At 36.9% G+C, this 23,007-nt stretch overlaps 1 protein-coding gene across 1 annotated transcript in view; it reads right to left on the bottom strand.

Annotated features, from left to right (window-relative positions):
• Positions 1 to 23,007, bottom strand: part of PTPRM (protein tyrosine phosphatase receptor type M) — an 829,551-nt gene that overhangs the window by 94,258 nt on the left and 712,286 nt on the right. Inside the window, exons 21-22 of the mRNA XM_049769948.1 lie at positions 5,586 to 5,662; positions 843 to 879 (exon numbers count right to left, since the gene is read on the bottom strand). Coding sequence (XP_049625905.1) covers positions 843 to 879; positions 5,586 to 5,662 — 114 coding nt within the window. The remainder of the gene's footprint in view (positions 1 to 842; positions 880 to 5,585; positions 5,663 to 23,007) is intronic.

Here is a 23,007-nt window from a genome sequence, read left to right as displayed (position 1 = left end):
ATTCTGCAATGTCAACTGAGACCTCCCTGCATGAGGCCTTTATTTAGCTCATTTTATAGTAACTCACCAAATGGTCCCTTATAATATCTTATTCTCACAAATCTCAATTTTATAAATGACTCACTCTTAATAATGACTCTCCCCACCTCTCTAACCCCCCATGATTTAGTGGGAAAGATTCTAGAAAAGCTATTCTATAAATTCCTCCATTAACCCAATAATTCACCAACTGATCTTCCCACTTGGAGCATTAATTCTCTGCTCTCATATCTTTGCTTATGACATTGCTGCCATTTAAAAGTTCTTCAAATATCTCCTTTGGTACAAAGTTGCTTTTTGATCACCGAATCTTAAATCAGTGCTATGCTTGTCTAAATTTTCCTAATATAATTTTCTGTACCTCTTCTACAATTTTTAAATTGGTATTTCATGCAATCATGTACAGGTGAGCTCATATACTCTTCCCTACACCACAATCTACACAGGAAACTGAATGTTGGATTTTGTTTGCATCCCTAGAGGCAATAACACAAGTAAGTCTTTGTATAAACATAACTCAGGCCCTAAAAATTTTAATATATTTGTTTTATAAATGTTACTTTAATTTTAGGGTGATAATTTTATGAATACATAAAAGAAAAACTTTTATCAAGACGAAGTCCTAATAAAATAATGACAGTGAAAGAACTGATGGAAAAACTGTCCATTAGATGCATGACTAGAATTGTAACAAATGGTGTTATGTCATGTGCAGTATAATTCTGAAGGAGAGTGAGATAGTACAAAATAATAAAGAAAGTGAAAACAACCAAAGAAAGATATCAAGGCTGAAATAAACTTACCTTGGGTGGCAATATAATGATTGGGTCGATGATAACCCTAAAAATGAATGAGAAAGAATATGTGATGAAATTAAAATCAATAGTCAACACAGAAATCATTTGTTAAGTCTGTCAAAAATTCATAGCCGATTCACTTGAAAGTGCAATTACTGGACCCAGTAACATTGAGATTCTCCTAATAAACAAAGCCAGCAATAAATACAACAGTACTAGTGCTTATTAAAAGGGATGCAAGTAACACAGTAGTTATGAAATGATGGATGAATATAAATACTGAAATCTTACATATTTTTAGAAGCAACAGAATCTTATTAGAGTGGAAACAGTCTAGAAATGTCCACTATAATTTCATTTGTGTTTGGGATAGTATTGGCAATGTGCCAAGGCTTTGACACATTCTGTTTTAACTGTGTAGGCAGTTATATCAATACTAATACTGAACATTATGCTTAAACTCTGCTTATACCATGACCTGATGCTATAGCAAGAATCAAAAATTAAAAGAAAAAAATCTGCAATATCTCTTGCTTTTATTATGACCCTTTAAGATGGGGTGAGGAGATAATAACTGAGACTAAAGGAAAATGGGCACAAAGACTGTTGTAGGATCAATATCTGGGACAGATAAAGGCAACTCAGAGAAAATTATATCCAATTAATACAATATCATCATGAACATTAATACTTTATTTCATCCCATGAAATTATCCAAAATATTGTGCCTACAGCTGGCTAAAAGACAGAATATTCAAGTTGAAAATAATTGTTTCAAATGAATGGACAGCTGTTAAGGTTTTTTATTTTTGTTCTTAAAAACAAAAAATGAACAACAAAATCACGTTCTTTCATATAACTGACAAGTTATAGGTCTCAAAACTAGACTCATAACAGCTATTAAATGAAATTATTTAGGTGATCACTCCTTTCTTGCTGACCAAAAAGCTCCACAAGGCCAATACCCTGTCTGATTCTTTTTATGCCAGTCTTAGAAGGTGACAGATGAGAAATTCATTTGTTTCACACTTCATGAATGACTGAGCTGTTAAACATAATAGTCATTTCTTAGCAGCATGAACACAACTAATGCCCTTGAAATATTTTCTTCATTGGCTTTTAGGATATGGTACATCTCCTGGTTTTCTTCCATTTACCTCCTGGCTTGGTTCTTTCCCTCATTCTGATGTTGATGTTGGGATGATTAGTTCTGACTTTTTGTTTTAGCAGGGTGGGGGTCACAGATGGGGCCAAGGGATCCTGGGAATCAAACAATGATTAACTGCATCTGAGACAAGTGTTGTAACCCCCATACTATCTCTTTAGCCCTAGTTCTTGGACTCTTTCTTCTGTTTATATTACTTCCTTGGCATATCCAGTCTACTGTTCTTCAGGCCAATTTTGAGAATAAATCCTACCTTCCTCCAAGTGGGACTTGCCCTCTGAAATCCTCAGATGAAATGTATTGTTTATATAACACCATCACTTGGATGAGAAACATATATTTGAAGCTCTGACACATCTAAAACCAATATTCCTAATTTCTTCTCCATTGACTACCTGAATATGATCCACCTAATCATCTCAAAAGTGAGTGAGACTTTATATCTGTCTCGAATACTGGCAAGGGGTGAGGGAGGATGGAAGTAGGGGTCATTGATGGTGGGAAGGTTGCACTAGTGAAGGAGGTGTTCATTTTTATAACTGAAACCCAACTACAAACATGTTTGTTATCATGGTGTTGAAATAAATATATTATTATAAACTATAACAACAACAACAAGATAGCAAGACAATCTCTTTTTTTTAATTATGAGAACAAGGGTGCAAAGAAAGAGGACAAGGTAAAGTTACAGTGGAAGGACAATCACCCATAACATAATTCTCAGAAGTCCCCTTGCTGATATCTTAACTTTGAAATTTCAGCCAAAGAACATTAAGATAAATAAGACAGAATCCATGTACAATTACTTTGTCCCTCAAGTCCCCAGATTGTAACACATTATAATATTTCTTAACAGTACACAAGGCAATCTTAAAGCCATAAAACTTACGTAACCCCTTAAACATTATAGGTATAGTATTTTTTTACATTTCCATATACATGCATATTAGCTTAAGTTACCCTCAAATTTTAAGTGAGTTCTTTTTAAGGATTAGAGTCAAAGGAGCACAGTAAAAATGGTGTTAGAGTGGCAATTGTTGTTTGCATAGGCCCACCAAAATATGAGGGACATGGAAAGAAATAACCTTGGGCAAGACCATCTCTTAAAGACATTTTTAACCCTTCTTTTTCTCTGAGACTTCAGAACCAATCTGTCAGCAACCTCTACAGCTATTCCTTCAACATAGATCAGACTATTTCTCAACTTTCAGGGTCACCAGCCAAATCAAGTCATCAGTTCTCTATTCTACAGGCATCTAGCAAGCTTCCTGGACTCACCCATCAACAGTTAGTCCTCTCATCTTTCACAAAATACCACTTCTGCTAATATCCTTTTAATGGCTGTGTGTTTCATAGTGAATGTCAAAATTCTTAATGACAATTTATATAATTTATATTATCATTTCCAAAACCTCCCTCTTCATCATCTGTAATTTTTCCTTTACATCACTCCAGTAACACACAATACTTACCTTCTTGTTTTTCTTCTTATTTTCCAGGCATGCTCCATGGCAGTGCCTTTTCACATAATATCTGTCAGACCCTAGGGCACATCCCCCTTAAGTTCCATATGGCTCAACCACTCATCTTTTCTCAAATGTCATCTTAGGCTGGAGAGGGTATGGCACTGGAGTTGCGTGTAGGTGACAGGGGTGACTTTGATGGCACACATGGCCCCCAAGCACTACCAGCAGTGATCCCTCAATTCAAGAGCCAGAACTAAGCCTTACGCACAGCCAGGTGTGCATCCATCACAAAAAAAAGTTGTATCCTTATTGGAATCAACTTTTGTCACTCTCTTCAAAATTGCAATCAATGTTTAAATCTGGCACTCCTTTTATCCCTTTTATGACTTTTGTTTTCCATTATACATGTGACCATGTTAATAATTTAATCTCCTTTTTCTGCTCAGTCCTTTTTACCCAGTTTTTAAAACTTATATCTATGTACCACTGCTATGTTGCTAAATCTGGCCACATTTACTTTTCCATCAGTGATTAACCTACCACTTACTAGGTGCTTCAGGGATATACCAGGTGAAGGGCATATAAAGATTAATAGCACACTGTTTCATGTTTCTGCCTTTTCCACGTGAGAAGGAGTATTAGAGAAAAGTGATTTTTATTTCATGTCCTCATTTGTAGAGCCCTGGAGAGAAGGTAATAGAACTCAGACACTTCAGTAAATTTTTACTCAACAAAGAAATGTGTCATAAACTTTATGAAACCTTCTGCTTTAATACATAAGATCTAATTCAGGTTGAGGCATTTCTCATTATTGTCAAAATGGCATTGTGGTCTTTATTTGATGACTTAATATTTGCATTATTCCTAAATAATTATTCCTTAGGTCCTACCCTCATTGGGAAGCCCAAACTGCCCAGCTTTTCCAATAAGTATTAAAAAATTATTTGTGCAATTTTTAGATAAAGCTTAGAGACTATTTTAAGTACTATCCGAGTACTATTCATCAAGAAAATAAAATAGCTCTTTGCAGCCTGACCCAGCTTCCTATGAGATGGATAAATACACTAAGAATGTGGGGCTCATGGAGAAACACAGGACAGGGTAGAGCACCTCCCTCTAGAAGATGGGGAAGAAAACTGAATCAGCCAGCATGCCAAGTACCTGTGCTCCTTTTACAGCAAGACAAGATGTTAAGAGTTTCAGTGGGTAATTGGCACTGTGTTTCCTGAGTGAAACCACTGCAGGTGGCACTTATGCCTACAATACCACTTGTGCTGTCACATTCAAAGATGCCATCAGAAGACTGGGGAATTAAATAAAAAACCAGTAGCTCTGATATCTGAAACACTGCTAGTCTGTAGTAAATGTGTCAATGTATGTTAAAAATAAGAGAAAATATTAATAAAACCTGACCACAAGATAGTTTATAGACTGAGTAAGAATCAATGAGATGGCCTGGCGAAGCACAAAAGTACCTTGGGAACTAAAAGGGAGCTGAAATCTATTTTCTGTAAACTTGGGGGGTTTGAAGGTAATGACAATTTTCCCTTGATTTTCATTATACTTTTGATTTCATTCATTCTTTCAACTGAAAACATGCTGTCTCCTAGAGAATTTATTCTAATGTAAGACATTAAGTTAACATGATGCAGAATGAACAAAGAAGCAGTCTTCAATAATTAAACAGCCTGCATTTTTAATGCCATGTCTTGTGTGCCTTAGATGTTCTGGTTAACAGCTGCAGACTGCTTTGAAGGCAACTTAAAAGTGCAGTGATGACAAGAGATTGCAAATCACCGAATTAGGAATTACAGAGTTTTGTCCCATTAATATGCAAACAGATTTTCTTAAGTGTTGGGTAATCTAAGTTGTTGACAAAAAAAATGGAAATATGTTTCCTTAGTCCACATAAGCATGGGAATGCCGAATAAAGCACAGGCTGGTACAGGAGAGATTAAAAAAGAGTATTCATATGTTCACCACCATGTTTGGCAGTGTTATGGACAATGTTCATTTCTTTGATTCTAGCTTTGGATCAGTAACTTTCACCAATGGTACGGATATGAGATGGGGTATGTGTTAGAACAGTGGGGTATACTGACAGTTTCAAATACATACATCGATGTAATTTCCATTGATGTAATCTGAGTTGGTATCTCCTTCTAAGGTCTGCAGCCTCACCCGGGAATGATCATCTGCAAAGTACAAGGAAAGAAGGACCATTAACAAAAGCAATCTGTGGGGCGGCTCCAAGTCCCTGGATGGATACATATTACATAGAAACCATTCATATGCACTCTGCTTTTAAAAATGCACTAAGAATTAAATGGTATTAAGTGCCAACACTTCTTACTTTGTGGTTAACACTTGGAAAGTCTGATAAGTCTTTGCATTTCTTTGCAAAACTTATGAACTTATCCCTTCATCATTTACAGACCTGAAGTATTGGCAGAGCTTTGAGACTTCTTTCTTTAGTCCTATAAATCACAACAGAATTATTTCTTAAATTGGTAGTTTGAGCAACTTCACTAAATCTCCTACAAGCCCTGAGATTTTGAAGGTTGCCTATGACATCTACCTTGACAAATGATGGTTATAAACCATGACCCAGCCTTCTGGGAGGTGTGGCTGAGAGCCAACACTAGTCATCACCTGTGAGTTCTCTACTCCTTTTCTGCACTGGGGATACCCATATACAGTAACCCATCAGCCTATGTCAACCATCAGCCATAGAGTTCACTGAGTTATGCTACCCGGACTCAGCTTCTCACCCGGAGAAACAATTGCTTCAAATTGATATGTTTTGGGGTAAGTGCTTCTAAGAATTGCTTAAGCAAGCTCAGGGATCCACCCCATGGTTATCTGCCAGCCATGTTCACAGTTTATTACTAAGTCCCAAAGCTAAGTCATATTCATTTTAACCTCTGTACTATTTCCTTAGCTCCAAATTCGGCTGTTTTACAAATGATATGAAAAGATGGTCAAGCATGATGGCCTCCACACTTTAAGTACTATATATACACAGGGACTATGCTTATGGTATTAATTAGCTACACTGAGACATTTTGTGATTAATACTATTGTTCACTGAAATTATTTGCTTGACAATCTGCACTTAAAAAAGAAAAGAGTTAGGGGCTGGAGTGACAACAAAGCGGTAGGGTATTTGCCTTGTATGTGGCTGACCTAGGACAAACTGTAGTTCGATCCCAGCATCCCATATGGTCCCCTAATCCAGGAGCAATTTCTGAGTGCATGGCTGGAAGTAACCCCTGAGCGTAACCGGGTGTGGCCCAAAAAACCAAAAAATAAAAACCCAAAACAAAAAAGGGGAAGGGTTAAAAGCTCTCTATTGTCTATATAAAAAAGGTGCTGGTTTTCTCCTAGGGATATACACCAGGAACACAAAAATGCAATACAAAAATTCCTTCCTCACACCTATATTCATTGCAGTGTTATTTACAATAGCCAGACTCTGGAAACAACCAAGATGTTCTTTAACAGATGAATGGCTAAAGAAACTGTGGTACATATACACCAGGGGTCCTCAAACTTTTTAAACAGGGGGCCAGTTCACTGTCCTTCAGACTGTTGGAGGGCCAGATTATAGTAAAAACAAAAATTATGAACAAATTTCTATGCACACTGCATATATCTTATTTAGAAGTGAAGAAATAAAATGGGAATAAATACAATATGTGGCCCGTGGGCCATAGTTTGAGGACCATTGATATACACAATGGAATATTATGCAGCTGTCAAGAGATGAAGTCATCAAATTTTCCTATACATGGATGTACCTGAAATCTATTATGATGAGTGAAATAAGCCAGAGGAAGGGAGATAGATTCAGAATAGCCTCACTCATCTATGGGTTTTAAGAAAAATAAAGACATTTTTGCAATAATTCTCAGAGAAAAGAGAGAGGAGGGCTGGAAAGTCCAGCTCATGACATGAAGCTCACCACAAAGAGTAATGAGTGTAGTTAGAGAAATAACTACACTGAGAACTATCTTAACAATGTGAATGAATGAAGGAAGTGGAAAGCCTGTCTAGAGTACAGGTGGGGGTGGGGTGGGGAGGAGGGAGACTTGGGACATTGGTGATGGGAATGTTGCACTGGTGTGGGGGTTGTTGTAAAAAAAGTGTTGGTTTTGTTTGCTATTCTCCACCACCCATAAACTAGTCCCTGAAACTCAGCAAGCATTCCCTTACAGTATTTCTAAGTGATCAATCACATTTTCTTCAAAATAAAAAATGTGCCCTGTATTTTATAGGAAAATTAGTACTTAAAACTGAAACTGTTTTGGGGTGGACGGGAAGAAGAGGTGGCAGACATTGAGATAATGTTGGAGGGAAACATACTGTGGTGGAGGAGTGGCATTGGAACTTTGTAGACATAAAACCTCATTCAAAATTGTTAAACACAGTGACTCAAATAAAATTTTAAAAATAAAAATGAGGGGCTGGAGCAATAGCACCATTGTAGGGTATTTTCCTTGCATGCAGCTGATGCTAGGACGGACTTCGGTTTGATACACTGGCATCCCATATGTTTCCCGAGCCAGGAGCGATTTCTGAGTGCTTAGCAGGAAGTAATCCCTGAGCATCACCAGGTGTGGCCCACAAAAAAAAATTAAAAATTGTTTGGAAAGGGTGGTCAAGAGATAGCTAAAAGAAAATGCACTGCATGTAGGAAATTTGGATTTGAACCCTGGTTCCACATGTTCCATCGAATACAAGAACAACCACTGGACAAAAGAAAAGGAAATAAGGATTTAAAAATATTTTCCTAAAACAATGCTTGATTGTTTTTAAAAAGCAGAGAAACCTTTCCTTTCAGTTCAAGCAACATTTATATATATAAATGATATATATATATATATATATATATCACTGAAATAACATCGGTTAAACAGCTTCAGACATCATGCAAGCTACCAAAAGTCTAGTTCCAAGTACTCTCATCTAACTGTTCCTTCTACCTTCAGAACCAGCAATGACAGGGGTGAGGCACTGAAGTGAGAAGCACTCCAGGATCTGAGGAGAGAAGTTCAGCTCCAAGGTTGCTGGAGGAGAAGGAGGTCTCTGCCACACTAACAACTCAGTACACAGTTGACTGAATGGCTGCTTTTATATCTGTTAGTAAAGTCAGTGTGTACACCAGCTATTTCAAAATGGGTTATAAACGATTCTGCTGGTAAAGCTATTTGAGCTTCCTGAATAAAAGATGCTATAAGAGAACTGACTAGTGGCTATTTTGCACACAACAGGCTCTTAGTCTATTCCTCTAAAGGGAGATTAGTTTTCTCTTCTTGTATGCTTTGACTTTTCCTTGGCTGCCTTTTCAAAGGCAGCTTGGGCATGAGAGGCTCCTGATCACTTGAAGCAGGGCTGTCTCTGGATAGATTGTACCTCTGTGCTAGTTTCCTCCTCTTTCACACTTTGCTTCTCTGAAAACTTCAGGATGAATGCTACCCATTTCCTACGATTTACCACTCTGGGGAATCTCAAGTGATTCTGCAATGTTCTCATTAGGAACTTCCATCTTAGACCAGACTACTTTCTCTTCTCCCATAACCATAGCATTTGAAGCATTTGTTCCTCCTTCTACCATCTTGTGATCTCTCTGTCCATTTAAAAAACTTGGCTGCTACCTCTCCAAATTTATTTTCTTTATTCCTTCATGTCAGAAAAACCCACAAGACATACGTGTAGAATATATTTCCTAAACAGACTGAGACTGCTTTTATTTATCTTCACATGAATGATAGTATCTTCCGCTTAAAGTTGACTGTACTAGATTATAACTTCTTGGGGCAGAGTGTTCATTCTGACTATTCTCCCTAATAGCACCTTTCTACAAGGCCACCATACCCATGCCTGGCTTCCATTCACAGCACAGCCTGTGAAACTCAGTGCAGCACTGAAGGGTTTCAGCCAGACACAGGTGTGAGCATTTAATTCTAGATATATTTATGAGCAAGGTATGAGCAAGGTATTAGGACAGTCAATATCTCCATGAAATGAGGGCATATCTGGGTGCAAACAAAGGTTTCTGGAGCTTCCCAAGATTATGTAACAACTCAAATTTGAACTTGGTAGTGATGTTATGAGTGGTTGCTTTGTATCAAGTTACATAGAAATTTTGTGCAGCTATGTTTAACTATTTACAAATAAAACTTCAATCTGAGGATAGTGTACCAAGGACCTAAGTCAGACACAAGAGGACAAATACTATATGATTCAAATACTAGATCTATGTGAAGTGCTGAATGCCAAGGGCTGGTGAAAGGGAGCACGGGAAATCTTTGTCCTAGAAATGTAGAGTTTGGGAGGATGAAAAAGTTGTATGTGAGGGGAGTGGATCCATAATAATGAAAAGTAGTTAATACTATCCAACTATGGACTAAAATGTTTTATGTGTTTTACATCAATATTAAAAACAAGTCTAGGGGGCCAGAGTGGTGGCGCAAGGAGTAAGGCATCCACCTTGCCGGCGATAGCCTAGAATGGGCCCCTGCCATCCCATATGGTCCCCCAAGCCAGGAGTGATTTCTGAGTGCATAGCCTGGAGTAACCCCTGAGCATCACTGGGTGTGGCCCCAAAACAAACAAACAAACAAACAAACAAAAACCAAACATAAAAACAAGTCTAATTTCTCTAACCTGCCCCACTCTTATAGCACTGTGGTTTTCTCTATAACTCTGGATGCTAGAGGAAATAGCATTTTTAAAAGTGGGAAGGGCATCTCATGACTCTGTCATCTAAGAAACTTGGGATTTCCATAATGGAGACTCTTAGTCCCCTTTTCCTGAAGGAAGGAAATCAGGATAGCAGCATTATATAGCATATTATTAGAGGACAACTATCATACCTTCTGTACATGCCCTGAGAAGAAATGTTGAAGAATGACTGTAAAGAGAAGCTTATGGGATTCATATCAGGGATCTATGAATGGTCCAACATATGCAACTTAATTTAATATATCAAAAAGATAAGAATTATATGATTATATCAATGAGAGAAAACTTCTCACAAAACAACATGTATTCATGATAAAAATCCATCCAAAAACAAGGATAAAAGGAAGCTTCTTTTAGACAGTAATAGACATTTGTAACAAACCCACAGCTAATATTCTACTCAGTGCTGAAAAACTTAAAAGCCTTCCTTCTGAGATCATGCACAAGGCAAGGATGTCCATTTTCCTATTATTCAACATAGCTCTAGAGGTCCCAATGGCAGTAATTAGACAAGGAAGGAAATCAAAGCAATCCAACTGAGAAAAGAAGTTAAACTGCTACCATTTGTAGTTGACACAATAATATATGCATATACATATATATGTTATACTAAGTACTCCACTAAAAACTCTTAGAAACAAGAAACTACCACAGTAAAGAAGCAGAATACAAAATTATATCAAAAACCTGTTGCATTTCTATATTCAAATAGTAAGCTAGAAGAAAAAGAGATGGAAAAATTTACTCTACTTAAAAGTGTCCCAAAACATCAAATATCTAGGAAACAATTTAACAAAATAAATGTATGAACTTTATGTGGAGAACCGTGTCACTGAAGAAAGAAATAAAAGATAACTTCAAAAAATTAAAAATTATTTTCATAAGTTGAAAGAATCAACATTGTTACAACAGCCATATAACTAGATTATTACATAGATTCAATGCATTCCCCATCAAAATTCTTATAACATTCTTCAAAGATTTAAAGTCACTAATAAATTTGTATGAAACCATAAAAATCTAATAACCAAAGTCATTTTCAGAAATAATAAAAGGAGAAATATTGCATTTCTTGACTTGAATCTATAGTAAGCAAAACACCACACTATTAGAATGAGGATAGACTGGCTCAGAACTGAAATAAGGGGTTATAATTGAGAACCTAGTGATAGACTCAGATATCTGGACAGCTTATCTATAACAAAGGAGTCAAGACATGGAATAGAGTAAAGATAGCCTCTTCTATAAATGATGCTGGTAAAATGGGATAGTTACAGGTAAAAACAAAACAAAACAAAAACAGGTTCCCTATTGCAAATCTAACACAAAAGTTAATTCAAAGTGGTTAACAACCTTGAGATTAGCTTAGAATTCTGAAGATAATATAATAGATAATTAATAATAATAATTATTATTAATACTAAGATAATAATGAAGCTAATATAGGTAAAACACTACAGGATTTGGTCCTCAATTATATGTTCAATATTACTCTGTTTTAAAAGACAACAGAGTAACTACACTAACAACTATCATGACAATGGTTCTAAGTGAGAAAAGTAGAATGACTGTCTCAAATCTAGGCCTGGTGCTGGGGAAGGAGTGTGATGGGAGCACTAGTGGTGGGAAGGTTGCACTGGAGAATGGGGGTGTTCTTTTTATGACTGAAACCCAACTACAAACATGTTGGTAATCATGGTGCTTAAGTAAAGATATTATTTAAAAATAAATAAAAGACAACAGAAACAAAAATAAACAAATGAGACTATACCAAATTAAAAGGTTACTGTTTGAGCTGGAGTGACAATGCACTGGTTCAGGTGTTTGCTTTGAACAATGCTGAAACCAGATTGGATTCCTGGTACCCCAGATGGTCCCCTGAACACTATTAGATTGCTCCCCAAGTGCAAAGCCAGAAGTAAACACTGGGAATAAAAGTTGTGGCTCAAAACCCCAAATAATAAATACAAAATACCTGTTTGCAAAAGAAATGTGGGGTAAAATTAAGACATCCCACTGAACAGTAGAAAATATTTTTACTCATCATGTCAGGTAAAGGATTAATATCCAAGACATATGCAAGTACTCACAAAGATCAGCCCAATAAATCCAATAACCCAACAAAAAAGGAGAGAGAAAATGAATAGACACTTCTCTGAGGAATAGATGGAAGGCCACTAGGCACATGAAAAGCATGTATCATCACTTACTGTCAAGGAAATCTAAATTAAGACAGCAATGAAATAGCACCTTAACAGTGAGAATGGCATATGTCAAACAGGATAGGAACTACTTGTGTTGACAGGAATGTAGTAAAAATGAACCCTCATGCTCTACTGGTGGGACTGATGTTTGGTTCAGTGCCTGTGGAAAAAAGATGGAGAGCCCTCCCATGTGATCCAGTGACTTCACTTCTTGGTATCTACTTCAAGGACAACAAAATCCACAATAAAAGATACTTGTGGGGCCGGGCGGTGGCGCTAAAGGTAAGGTGCCTGCCTTGCCTGCGCTAGCCTTGGACGGACCTCGGTTCGATCCCCCGGTGTCCCATATGGTCCCCCAAGCCAGGAGCAACTTCTGAGCGCATAGCCAGGAGTAACCCCTGAGCGTTACCGGGTGTGGCCCAAAAACAAAAAAACAAAAAACAAAAAAACAAACAAACAAAAAAAAGATACTTGCACTTTTATATTCATTGCAACACCTAGTACAATATCTGGGATGTGTCCAATTACACAAGAATGGATATTGAAGTCATGGTATATTTACACAATTGAATATTATGAGCCATAATGAATGATAAAATCACTGCAATTTGCTGTAACTTGGCTAGAACTAAAAGATCTAACATTAAATTAAGTAAGTTAGAAGGATAAGGCAAACACCAAATATTTTCACTACTTTGTGGGATACAGAACAGCATGTCTAGGGAATGGAAGATATCAAAGGAGGCCAAACTATTGATTATAGATTATATAAACAAAAATTCCAAAGAAGAAAAATAGAGTCATAAGAGGAAGCATAAAGGCAACATAAGGATCCTAGGCTTATGTGTGGTATAGACCACAAACAAGGCATCTATACATATCTAAATCACTAGATCCAACCACTACTGTACACATGGGATTCAAACTAGACTAACTAAACTTAAAAATGTGTCTTTCACAGAGGTAGGTAGGGGATGAATGGGGAACTGGGGTAAATGGTAGAGAGATGGGGACACTGGTGGTCAGATTGTGGATGGGAATGTTATATGCCTGAAACTCTATTGTTAACAACATAGAGAGAGATAGAAAGAGAGAGAGAATATGTGTGTGAGAGAGAAAGAGCACATATGTATAGACATTCTTTATTTCAGTGATAATGTAAGTGTGCTAAGAGCAAAAAAAAAAATCAGTGGAGTGATTAAGTCTGAAAGAGGAAGGAGTATGGCTGTGGAGAAAACTGACGTATTTATCCAGGGAGAGAGTGTGGGCCTAACATGATTACCTTTCTCGGTTGTAAGCAGTCAGGATATTCTCCAGTTAATCCCTTTACTCCTAGGAAGTGTTTGATATGCAAAACATTTTTCAGAAACAGCAATAAAATAAATAGAAAAACTATATTGAGCCACTTAAAGAAAGAATGAAGAAGCATACACCCATGCCACTAGTTGACAGCAGTCTCCTAATTTCTGTTTGGAGAGTTCTGGTTTCAAAACCAGGATTCTTAGGCATCCACTTTTAAATCAAGCTCTGAATTGCCCATAAAGGTATTAATAAAGACTCTAGGGGACAAGTACATTAGTATCTGTGGGTTCACTGCTATATTTATTTTTGAAAAAAATTTTTTTTTTGGTTTTTGGGCCACGGCCTGCATTGCTCAGGGGTTACTCCTGGCTGGCTGCTCAGAAATAGCTCCTGGCAGGCACGGGGGACCATATGGGACACCAGGATTCGAACCAACCACCTTTGGTCCTGGATCGGCTGCTTGCAAGGCAAATGCCGCTGTGCTATCTCTCCGGGCCCTATTTTTGAAAATTTTACCACAAATCAGATGTCAGTTAAGAAAAGACATACCATACTATTCTTTGAGGAAAACCCAATTCCAATTGTGTGTGTGTGTGTGTGTGTGTGTGTGTGTGTGTGTGTGTGTGTGTGTGTGCATGTAGAATGTGAAGTATGAGGTGGGAGGGTGGCTCTCAAAGTTACATAGTATCAAATGACTAAAAAAATGACCTACAATATTTCTGGCACGTGATAAATATGGAAGTGACTCAGGCAAAAAGGATGCATTCAGAGGTCAGCTACACTTTGGTTGGGTCCCTGTATCCCTAGTTTGCTTTGGAGACAAATGACTGTAAAGGTCTTTTTCAGTGCATAGGTCCTCATTTGGGGAGAAAGGAGGAAGCATTGAGAATCCAACTGTTCAGGTTTGATTGTTTGGAATGACCAATGGTTTATGTTACCAGATACAGCTCCAAAGCAAAACAAACAACAGGTATAGGTCAAGTATTGATCATAAAATGGGCAAGACTACAAGCACACGGAGGGTATTTCTGGGAAATACAGCTTGGTAAGATTGAAAAGACCTAAAGTCTGAGTAATAACTTATCATTTGTTTCTTTCCCAATATGGGTATCTTTTTGGGTGCATCCCAGGCCATTTTATGTTGATATTGTGTAATGAATAAAAATAATGACTTGGTAAGCATATAGTCCCTAATCTTAGGCTGTACTGCCCACATAAATTGTGAATCTAGATACATCTTTGAGTTTTGCTACATTTCATCTGTTAATAGGGAATAAAATAAAGAAGATGCCAGAGGATGTGGGGGGAAAATGAAATGAGAAAATACATGTTGGATAACCAACACAAGGCAGTTAAATCACATTTAAAAGTAATTATCCAGGACCTAGAGAGATAATACAGTGGTTAAGGTACTTTTCTCTTGCATGTAACTGACCCTGGTTAGATCCCTGGCATTCCTGAGTGATCACCAAGAGTGATCTTTGAGCACAGGGCAAAGAGAAAGCTCTGAGCATGGCAGGTGTGGGCCCAAAATGAAATAAAAAGGCAAAATCAGACTTAAAAAACAGATTCTCCCTGAAGTGTGAATAAAAGTGTAATTCTTAATGATTAACAATTTAATCCACAATAAAGCTTTAGTAAGATTTCTGGGGGAAAAAAATCAAAGGAGGGTAGAACTGAAAACTCCAAGCAGTTAGTCTTTGTAGTTATTTGCTGTTCTAATTGTTTTTGGGCCACACTCTGTGATACTCAGAGTATCATATTTCTGCATATCAGAGATATGCAGCCATGGATTACTCCTGACTATGTACTCAAAAATTACTCTTGGTAGTGTTCAGGGGACCGTATGGGATGCCAGGATCAAACCTTATTGGCTGTACTATCGCTTCAGCATCTAATCTTTGGGAAATGGTAAATTTGAGCTGCTTTTTTTTTTTTTCCCTGAGAGGATCTTCCCAGCAGAGCTTGAGGTTTAATATTCAGTTCTGGCGATGTGATGTGATGTGATGTCATTCCTGTCTGGATGTTCTGTGTCTCCATGACCATACCTGGTAAGGGACCAGCCAGTGCCAAGGATAGACTCAGAATCTCAAGTATGCCAGGCACACATGCTAGCACTCTGAGCTCTCCCTAGCTCCTTGTCCGGTTTTAATGAAGAATCAGGAAAAGGGTATGGCAGACTGAATCCTTCTTAGCATACTTTTGATCATTTTTCTCTCTATCTCTATTTCTGTCACTTTCATTTTATAGCTGTGTGACCTTGGACGGCTTTTTCAACTTGGAGAGAATAACATGGTCGAGTTATTCTTTTGCCTCATTTTATTCAACTGTATCAAATACATAATAGTTATGAATGAATAAAAATAGGAATACTGTCTATTCTATAGAATACATTATGCCAGCTAGTGAAAGTAATATATTTGTGTCTACTATGAGAATTACGTTAATGTGTAAAGTGAACTGTTAACTTGTATCATTAATGTTAATCATTTAATTCAAGACCTGATCATATTTTCAGATTAACTATAGTTTTGCCTCCAGTCTCTTTCTCCTCTAGCAAATTAACTCTAAAAACTACTTTTTAGAAAATCAATTTGTTCTATTATTCTCCGAAGTTAAAACTATTTGTTGATATCTGTAAGGAACTATCAACAGTATTCTTATAAAACAATGATGCATCTATGGTATATTCACTAAAAAGGATTGCTATGCTTTTTATTTCTTTATCTGGAAAGACCCCTCTGTGAAATATTGTGGCAGGAAGAAGAATAGGATGAAGGCAATGTACCTAACACACAAAAATCAATGGCATTTTTATACACCAATTACAGGGAAGAAATGGGCATTAATAAAACAACTCCATTCACATTAGTACCACACAAACTCAAATATCTTGAAGTCAACTTGACTAAACACATGAAAGATTCATACAAATAAAACTATAAAATCCCTCTCCAAGAAGTAAGAGAGAAAATGTGGAGATGGAAACATATACCCTGCTCTTGGATTGGCAATACTATTATGTATTGGCAATACATTAAAATAGCAATATTCCTCCAAAGCATTGTACAGATTTAATTCAATCTCTCTAAAGATACTCATGACATTCTTCAAAGAAGTGGACCAAACACTTCTGAAATTCGTTTGGAACAATAAACACCCTCAAATAGCTAAAGCAATTCTTGGGAAAAGGAATATGGGAGGCATTACTTTCCCCAATTTTAAACTGTATTACAAAGCAGTAGTCATAAAAACAGCATGGTATTGAAATAAAGACAGACCCTGAGATCAGACCCTTGAATACTCAGAGAATGCTTCCCAGACATACAATCATTTAATTTTTGATAAAGGGGCAAGAAATCCTAAATGGAGCAAGGAAAGCCTCTTTAACAAGTGGTGTTGGCACAACTGGTTAGTCACTTGCAAAAAAAGCAAACTCAGACCCCCAGCTAACACCTTGTATGAAGGTAAAATCCAAATGGATTAAAGACCTTGATATCAAACTTGAAACCATAGGTATATAGAACAACACATAGATAAAACACTCCATGACATTGATACTAAAGGCATCTTTAAGGAGGAAATGGCACTCTCCAAACAAGTGGAAGCAGAGATAAACAGATGGGAATATATTAAGCTGAGAAGCTCTCGCACCTTAAAGGAAATAGTGCCCTGGATACAAGAGCCACTCACTGAATGGGAGAAACTATTCACCAAATACCCATCAGATAAAGAGCTAATCTCCAAAATATACAAGGCACTGACAGAACTTTACAAGAAAAAGAAAATATAACCCCATTAAAAATGGGGAGAAGAAATGAACAGACACTTTGCTAAAGAAGAAATATAAATGGTCAAAAGGCACATGAAAAAAATGCTCCACATCACTAATCATCAGAGAGATTAAAATCAAAACAACTATGTGGTGCCATCTCATGCCAAAGAGATTGGTGCATATCACAAAGAATGAGAACAAGCAGTGCTGGTGGGGATGTGGAGAAAAAGGAAATTTTTTTCACTGCTGGTGGGGATGTGGAGAAAAAGGAAATTTTTTTCACTGCTGGTGGAGATGCTGTCTAGCCCAACCTTTATAGAAAGCAATATGGAGATTCCTCCAAAAACTGTAAATTGAGGTCCCACAGGATCCAGCTATTCCACAGGAACACAAAAATACAATACTAAAATCCCTTCCTCACACCTATATTCATTGCAGCGCTCTTTACAATAGCCAGACTCTGGAAACAACTAAGATGCCCTTCAACAGATGAGTGGCTAAAGAAACTGTGGTACATATACAAAATGCCACCGTCAGGAGAGATGAAGTCATGAAATTTTCCTATACATGGATATACATGAAATCTGTTATACTGAGTGAAATAAGTCAGAGGGAGAGAGATAGATGCAGAATAGTCTCAGTCATCTATGGGTTTTAAGAAAAATCAAAGACATTTTTTGTAATAATTCTCAGAAACAAAAGAGAGGAGGTTGGAAGGCCCAGATCATAACACGAACTCTGCATAAAGAGTGATGAATGCAGTTAGAGAAGTAACTACATTGAGAACTATCCTAACAATGTGAATGAATGAGGGAAGTAGAAAACCTGTCTTGAGTACAGGCGGGGGGTGAGGTGGGATAGGGAGGAGGGAGATTTGGGACATTGGGGATGGGAATGTTGCACTGGTGAAGGGGGGGTGTTCTTTCATGAGTGAAACCCAACTATAACCATATTTGTAATCAAGGTATTTAAATAAATATATTTATAAAAAAAGGAAAAAAAAGAAAGATAAATGTCAGCAGAGAAAAAAGAAAACAATGTATCTGTATTTGTCTATTTACAGAAATGATACAAGCATTTCATATCTGTAGCAGTATGTACAGGGTTATTGAAAGCATTAGGCTTCTGTCGGGTAATATAATTAGCATGGAAATTTTATATTAACAATTTTATAGTTCGCCTCATTTATCTACATAATTTATGATAAGAAAAAAATCCATCTATTTTTATTACAAACAAAAGAAATGTAGTACCTCAAGAAATTGAATAAAGGGAGATGGAGGAATGAAAAAGGAAATGAACAGCATTACACTTTTTTTTTTGAGTTTCTAAATAATTTTACCAATTTTTCTTCACTAAATGCATTTTTTACTATATATGAATTTCTGTCATAAGGAGAAAAAACATATTATCACATATCACAATTGAATTGATATTTGTATTATAACAATAACATAGATCTATGGTACCTCACTGGGAATGTAAGCAACTGTACTACTTGGAGAGAATCATTCTGCTCAAAAGGATTGGTTTCATTCTAAAAGACTTCCAGTACATGAATTCGAGAAAAATGAGTATTTTGGGACTAACAAACAGTACACAGATTCCTGTAATCTTCTGTTCTTTCCTCTGTACATGAGTGCACTAAGTAGATATGTCTGAGCATATGCAAATACATGTATTTGTGCACAGAGTATTTATAATGAACACATTAATTTATGCACATGTTAATTTATTCATGAACATGTTAATGTTTTCATACATTATCAGAAACATATTTACATATTTATTTATTTTCGTTTTGAGGCCACACCCAGTGGCACTCAGGGGTTATTCCTGGCTCTGTGCTTAGATATCACTCCTGGCAGCATAAGGGAAGCCAGGAATCTAACCAGAGTCCATCTGTGGTTGTCCTCATGCAAGGCAAATGCCTTACTGCTGTGCTACTGCGGTATGGCCCAAATATGGCCCCCATATTTGCATATTTAAAGTAGGTCTCTCTGCACAATTTTAAGTTGCTAAAACATACTTTAACCTTTTTGGAATCAAGTATTATGTTTAAATACCTCTAAGTAGCTTTAAACATTTTGACATTTTCATACTCAACACAATAATATGGGTAATAGCAGTGCAAATGCAAATTTTTGTGACTAGTTATTATTACTGAGGCAGAAAGAATATTGTCATTGATCATCTTTCACCTCTAACCAATTCTCTCTTTCTGCTAAATATTGATTATCTACATTGGGTAAATCAGAATCACAATGATCTAGGTAACATTTGCCCTCTGAGAGGAGACTCAAAATTAATTTGAACTAAAATTGAGTTCTGCAAATAATGGCTTTGCACTGTGATTGTTCTCTTGCCAGTAACTGCTATTGTATTGGCTTCAAGGAGCAACTTGATGAAGGGCCTTGGTACTGTTGGGGAAAGTTCAGCGTTTCACTCTACACTACACTCCTCTAGTCACTATGCCATTGATCACATTTTCTGTCCACCCCAGCACTCAGGTCCAGCTATAACAGGTTCTGAGCAGCAGCAAGTTAAGCAAGTTAAGCCTTGCTCCCACTTTTAGTCTGACCTGCTAGTTTAGTTTTGCCTTGTTTCTCTTTTTCTACCTAAACACTTTGTCAGAGACTTTTACTTTTGTTTTCTGATTCCTGGTGGGTTCCTTATCCCTTATTTTGCCTAATATTTCAATAATTTTAATCTTTTCTCACTTTTTCCTTTATTGTCGTCCACCTCAGTTTTGCTGCCCAAATCTCTTCCTGCCAGGGTAATCTTGTCTAACTAAATTCTTGCTCTCTACTTCCTTCAGCATCTTTTGTTATATATATATATTTTACCAATTGTTCTGGGGTCACACCAGGCAATGCTCAGGGATTATTTGTGGTTCTGTACTCTGTATTGAGGTGATCATATGGGGTACCAGAAACTGAATTGGGTCAGCCAAGTGCAAGGTAAATATCCTACCCACTGTGCTATTACTTCTGGATGTAGCCAAAAAGTAAACAAACAAACAAAAGGTGGAGTGATTGGTTAATAGAACTGAGTGACAGATTAGTTCTAAGGTTTTCTGTTTCAATTAGTTACCACTGCTCAAGAGTAAATTGGGTAATCTCAATACATATAAAAGCCAAAGCTCCAATAGCAGCACCTTTTGCCTATTCCTTCATAGGTAACGTGGTCACTGACATAAGCCTATTGCTAATCTTCTGGACTTTCAGTCAACTCATTCAAATTGGCTTTCAATCTCTCTTACTTTCTTTCTTTCTCTCAAGATATATAGTTATATATATTTTATATAATATATCATGTATATATGATATAATATATAATAAATATATATTATATATTAATATATCAGATTTATATATATTTCTCTCTATATACATACGAGAGTATATTATATTATATTATATTAGTTTTTAGACCACAAGCTCAAAGCAGATAGCAGGAAAGGCAATACTGATCTGTAAAATAACAAACAAATGAGTATATACATATAAAGTAACAAATAATTGAATATATAAAGTAATAAACATCTGAGTATATTTATAAGAGTGATTAATATAAGTATTTTTCATGGCCAGGGTCTAAAGCTTGGGAATACCTCCCCTCAAAGGAAAGAGTATATTTATTATTTCTATCCCTCAAATCCTTCCATGATTCCAATAGTATCTATGATTTCTCTTTAGTTCTATAACTAAAAACACACAAGGAAACAATCTTAGATAAGTCAGTTCCTAAATGAATATTCACCAGTCATCTGGGGCACTCACAACTCTTTGGATATAGCACTCAGCCTGGGCATCCTGATAGAGGGTGGGCAAAGGCTGGCATGAAGGCAGAGCTAGCTAGTATTTGAGTTAACAGTGGTGATATTCCCACAACCCATATGTGGTATTAGAATTATCCTATATAGCTGGCCTAGCTGAGTTAAAAGTTGTAGCTGAGGATTTGAAATATCCTGTTTTAAACATCAATTACCATCAGTCAGGTGGTCTGAAAGATTAAAATCTCAGGGTAAGCCGAAATTGAGTCTAAAAGACAGATAATACAGACAGTTTTTTTTAGAGATTGGTGGGTACCTAAAGGAATAAAATAACCAGAAGTAATTGTAGGAATGAACCTGGAAAGCATCATGATAAATAAAATAAGTTAGTTATAGAAAAATAAACCTATAGAAAAATAGACCTTGCACTGTCTCACATATGGAAACTAAAAATATCAAGTAGAAGAAACATAAAGAAGAAGCAGGATCAGAAGCAGAGAGGAAGGGCAGTGGAGATACTGAGATTGCCTGGCCAAAGAGAACAGAGTAGCAGTTAGAAAGGATAAAGTGTGGAAATGTAAGGTCCAACATGATGGCTTGGTTGTTAACTGTACTGAACCTGCATATGAATGAAAAAAAATGTAGACATCAGTTCCTCTCATCACATATAAAACACATGTGATTATGTGAGCAGATGCTGTTTTTCTAGATAAAATGGTCACTATACCTGCAGTTGGATAGCAAAGAACTAGGTAGACATCTGAAATACATAAAGCTTTTACTAAAAATGGAGAGAAATGTGTGCCAGGAAAGTTTCTAAACACCAAAAGGGCTGAGAGATAAAATAAGGTGAGTGGCCAAGAGAGTTGGGGAAAGGTAGTCTCTTCCTGACACCAACCCTTGAATGGTTTCATTTGATATGGGAATTCTGCATGAGCCTGGGGCCCAGGCACAGGATGAAAAGCAAATAAGAGATCAGAGAATCAGCCATCTAGTCAAAGAGGAAGAGCAACAGCCAGACACACAAACCCTGAGTAAAACCTTGTGTCTGGCATGAGAGGAGAGAAGATTGCTGGGCAGCTGAAGTCTTCAAAACAGTGAGGGGGGGCAGCACCTATGATTACCCACCAGCTCACTTCACCAGTGACATTTCTTTCTCCCATTTCAAATGATTTACTAAGTTGACCAGACTACAAAAAAATGAAGAAAAATATGTATATAAATAAAAATAATATATATGTATATGTACTTACATATAAAATATCGATGTTATTTTTTTTTTCTTTTGTGGGAAGCTCCTGAACAGTGTTAATGGTTCTGGAACCTACTCCAGAGATTTAGCCAATTGGAGCAGAATGGGCTGAGATTTTGGTATCAATTGGTCCTGTGATGAAACTGGCCCTGTGGTGTCAGGTGTCACCAGTCCAACCTCATTGAGTTTGGGATTTCCAGGCATTATGTGGCAGTATTCGGATGTATCCTGGTCTACACTCATGCTGTGCTGGGGAATAAACCAGAGCCATACATATGCTTATACCTCTCATTCCTGTGCTATATCTTAACTCCCTCAATTTTTTGCTTAGTTTTGGGGCTACAATAGGCAGAACACTGGGGTTACTCCTGACTCTGCACTCAGAAATTTCTTCTGACATCTCTGTGAACCATATGTGTTGCTGGGGATTGAATCCAGATTGGCCACATGAAAGGCAATCCCCCTGTGATATCACACAATAGTTA

Source organism: Suncus etruscus, chromosome 3, assembly GCF_024139225.1.
Source record: "Suncus etruscus isolate mSunEtr1 chromosome 3, mSunEtr1.pri.cur, whole genome shotgun sequence".
In the NCBI taxonomy this organism is placed as follows: domain Eukaryota; kingdom Metazoa; phylum Chordata; class Mammalia; order Eulipotyphla; family Soricidae; genus Suncus; species Suncus etruscus.
The sequence above is the reverse complement of the archived record's forward strand: the minus strand, read 5'-3'. Positions and strand labels throughout refer to the sequence as shown.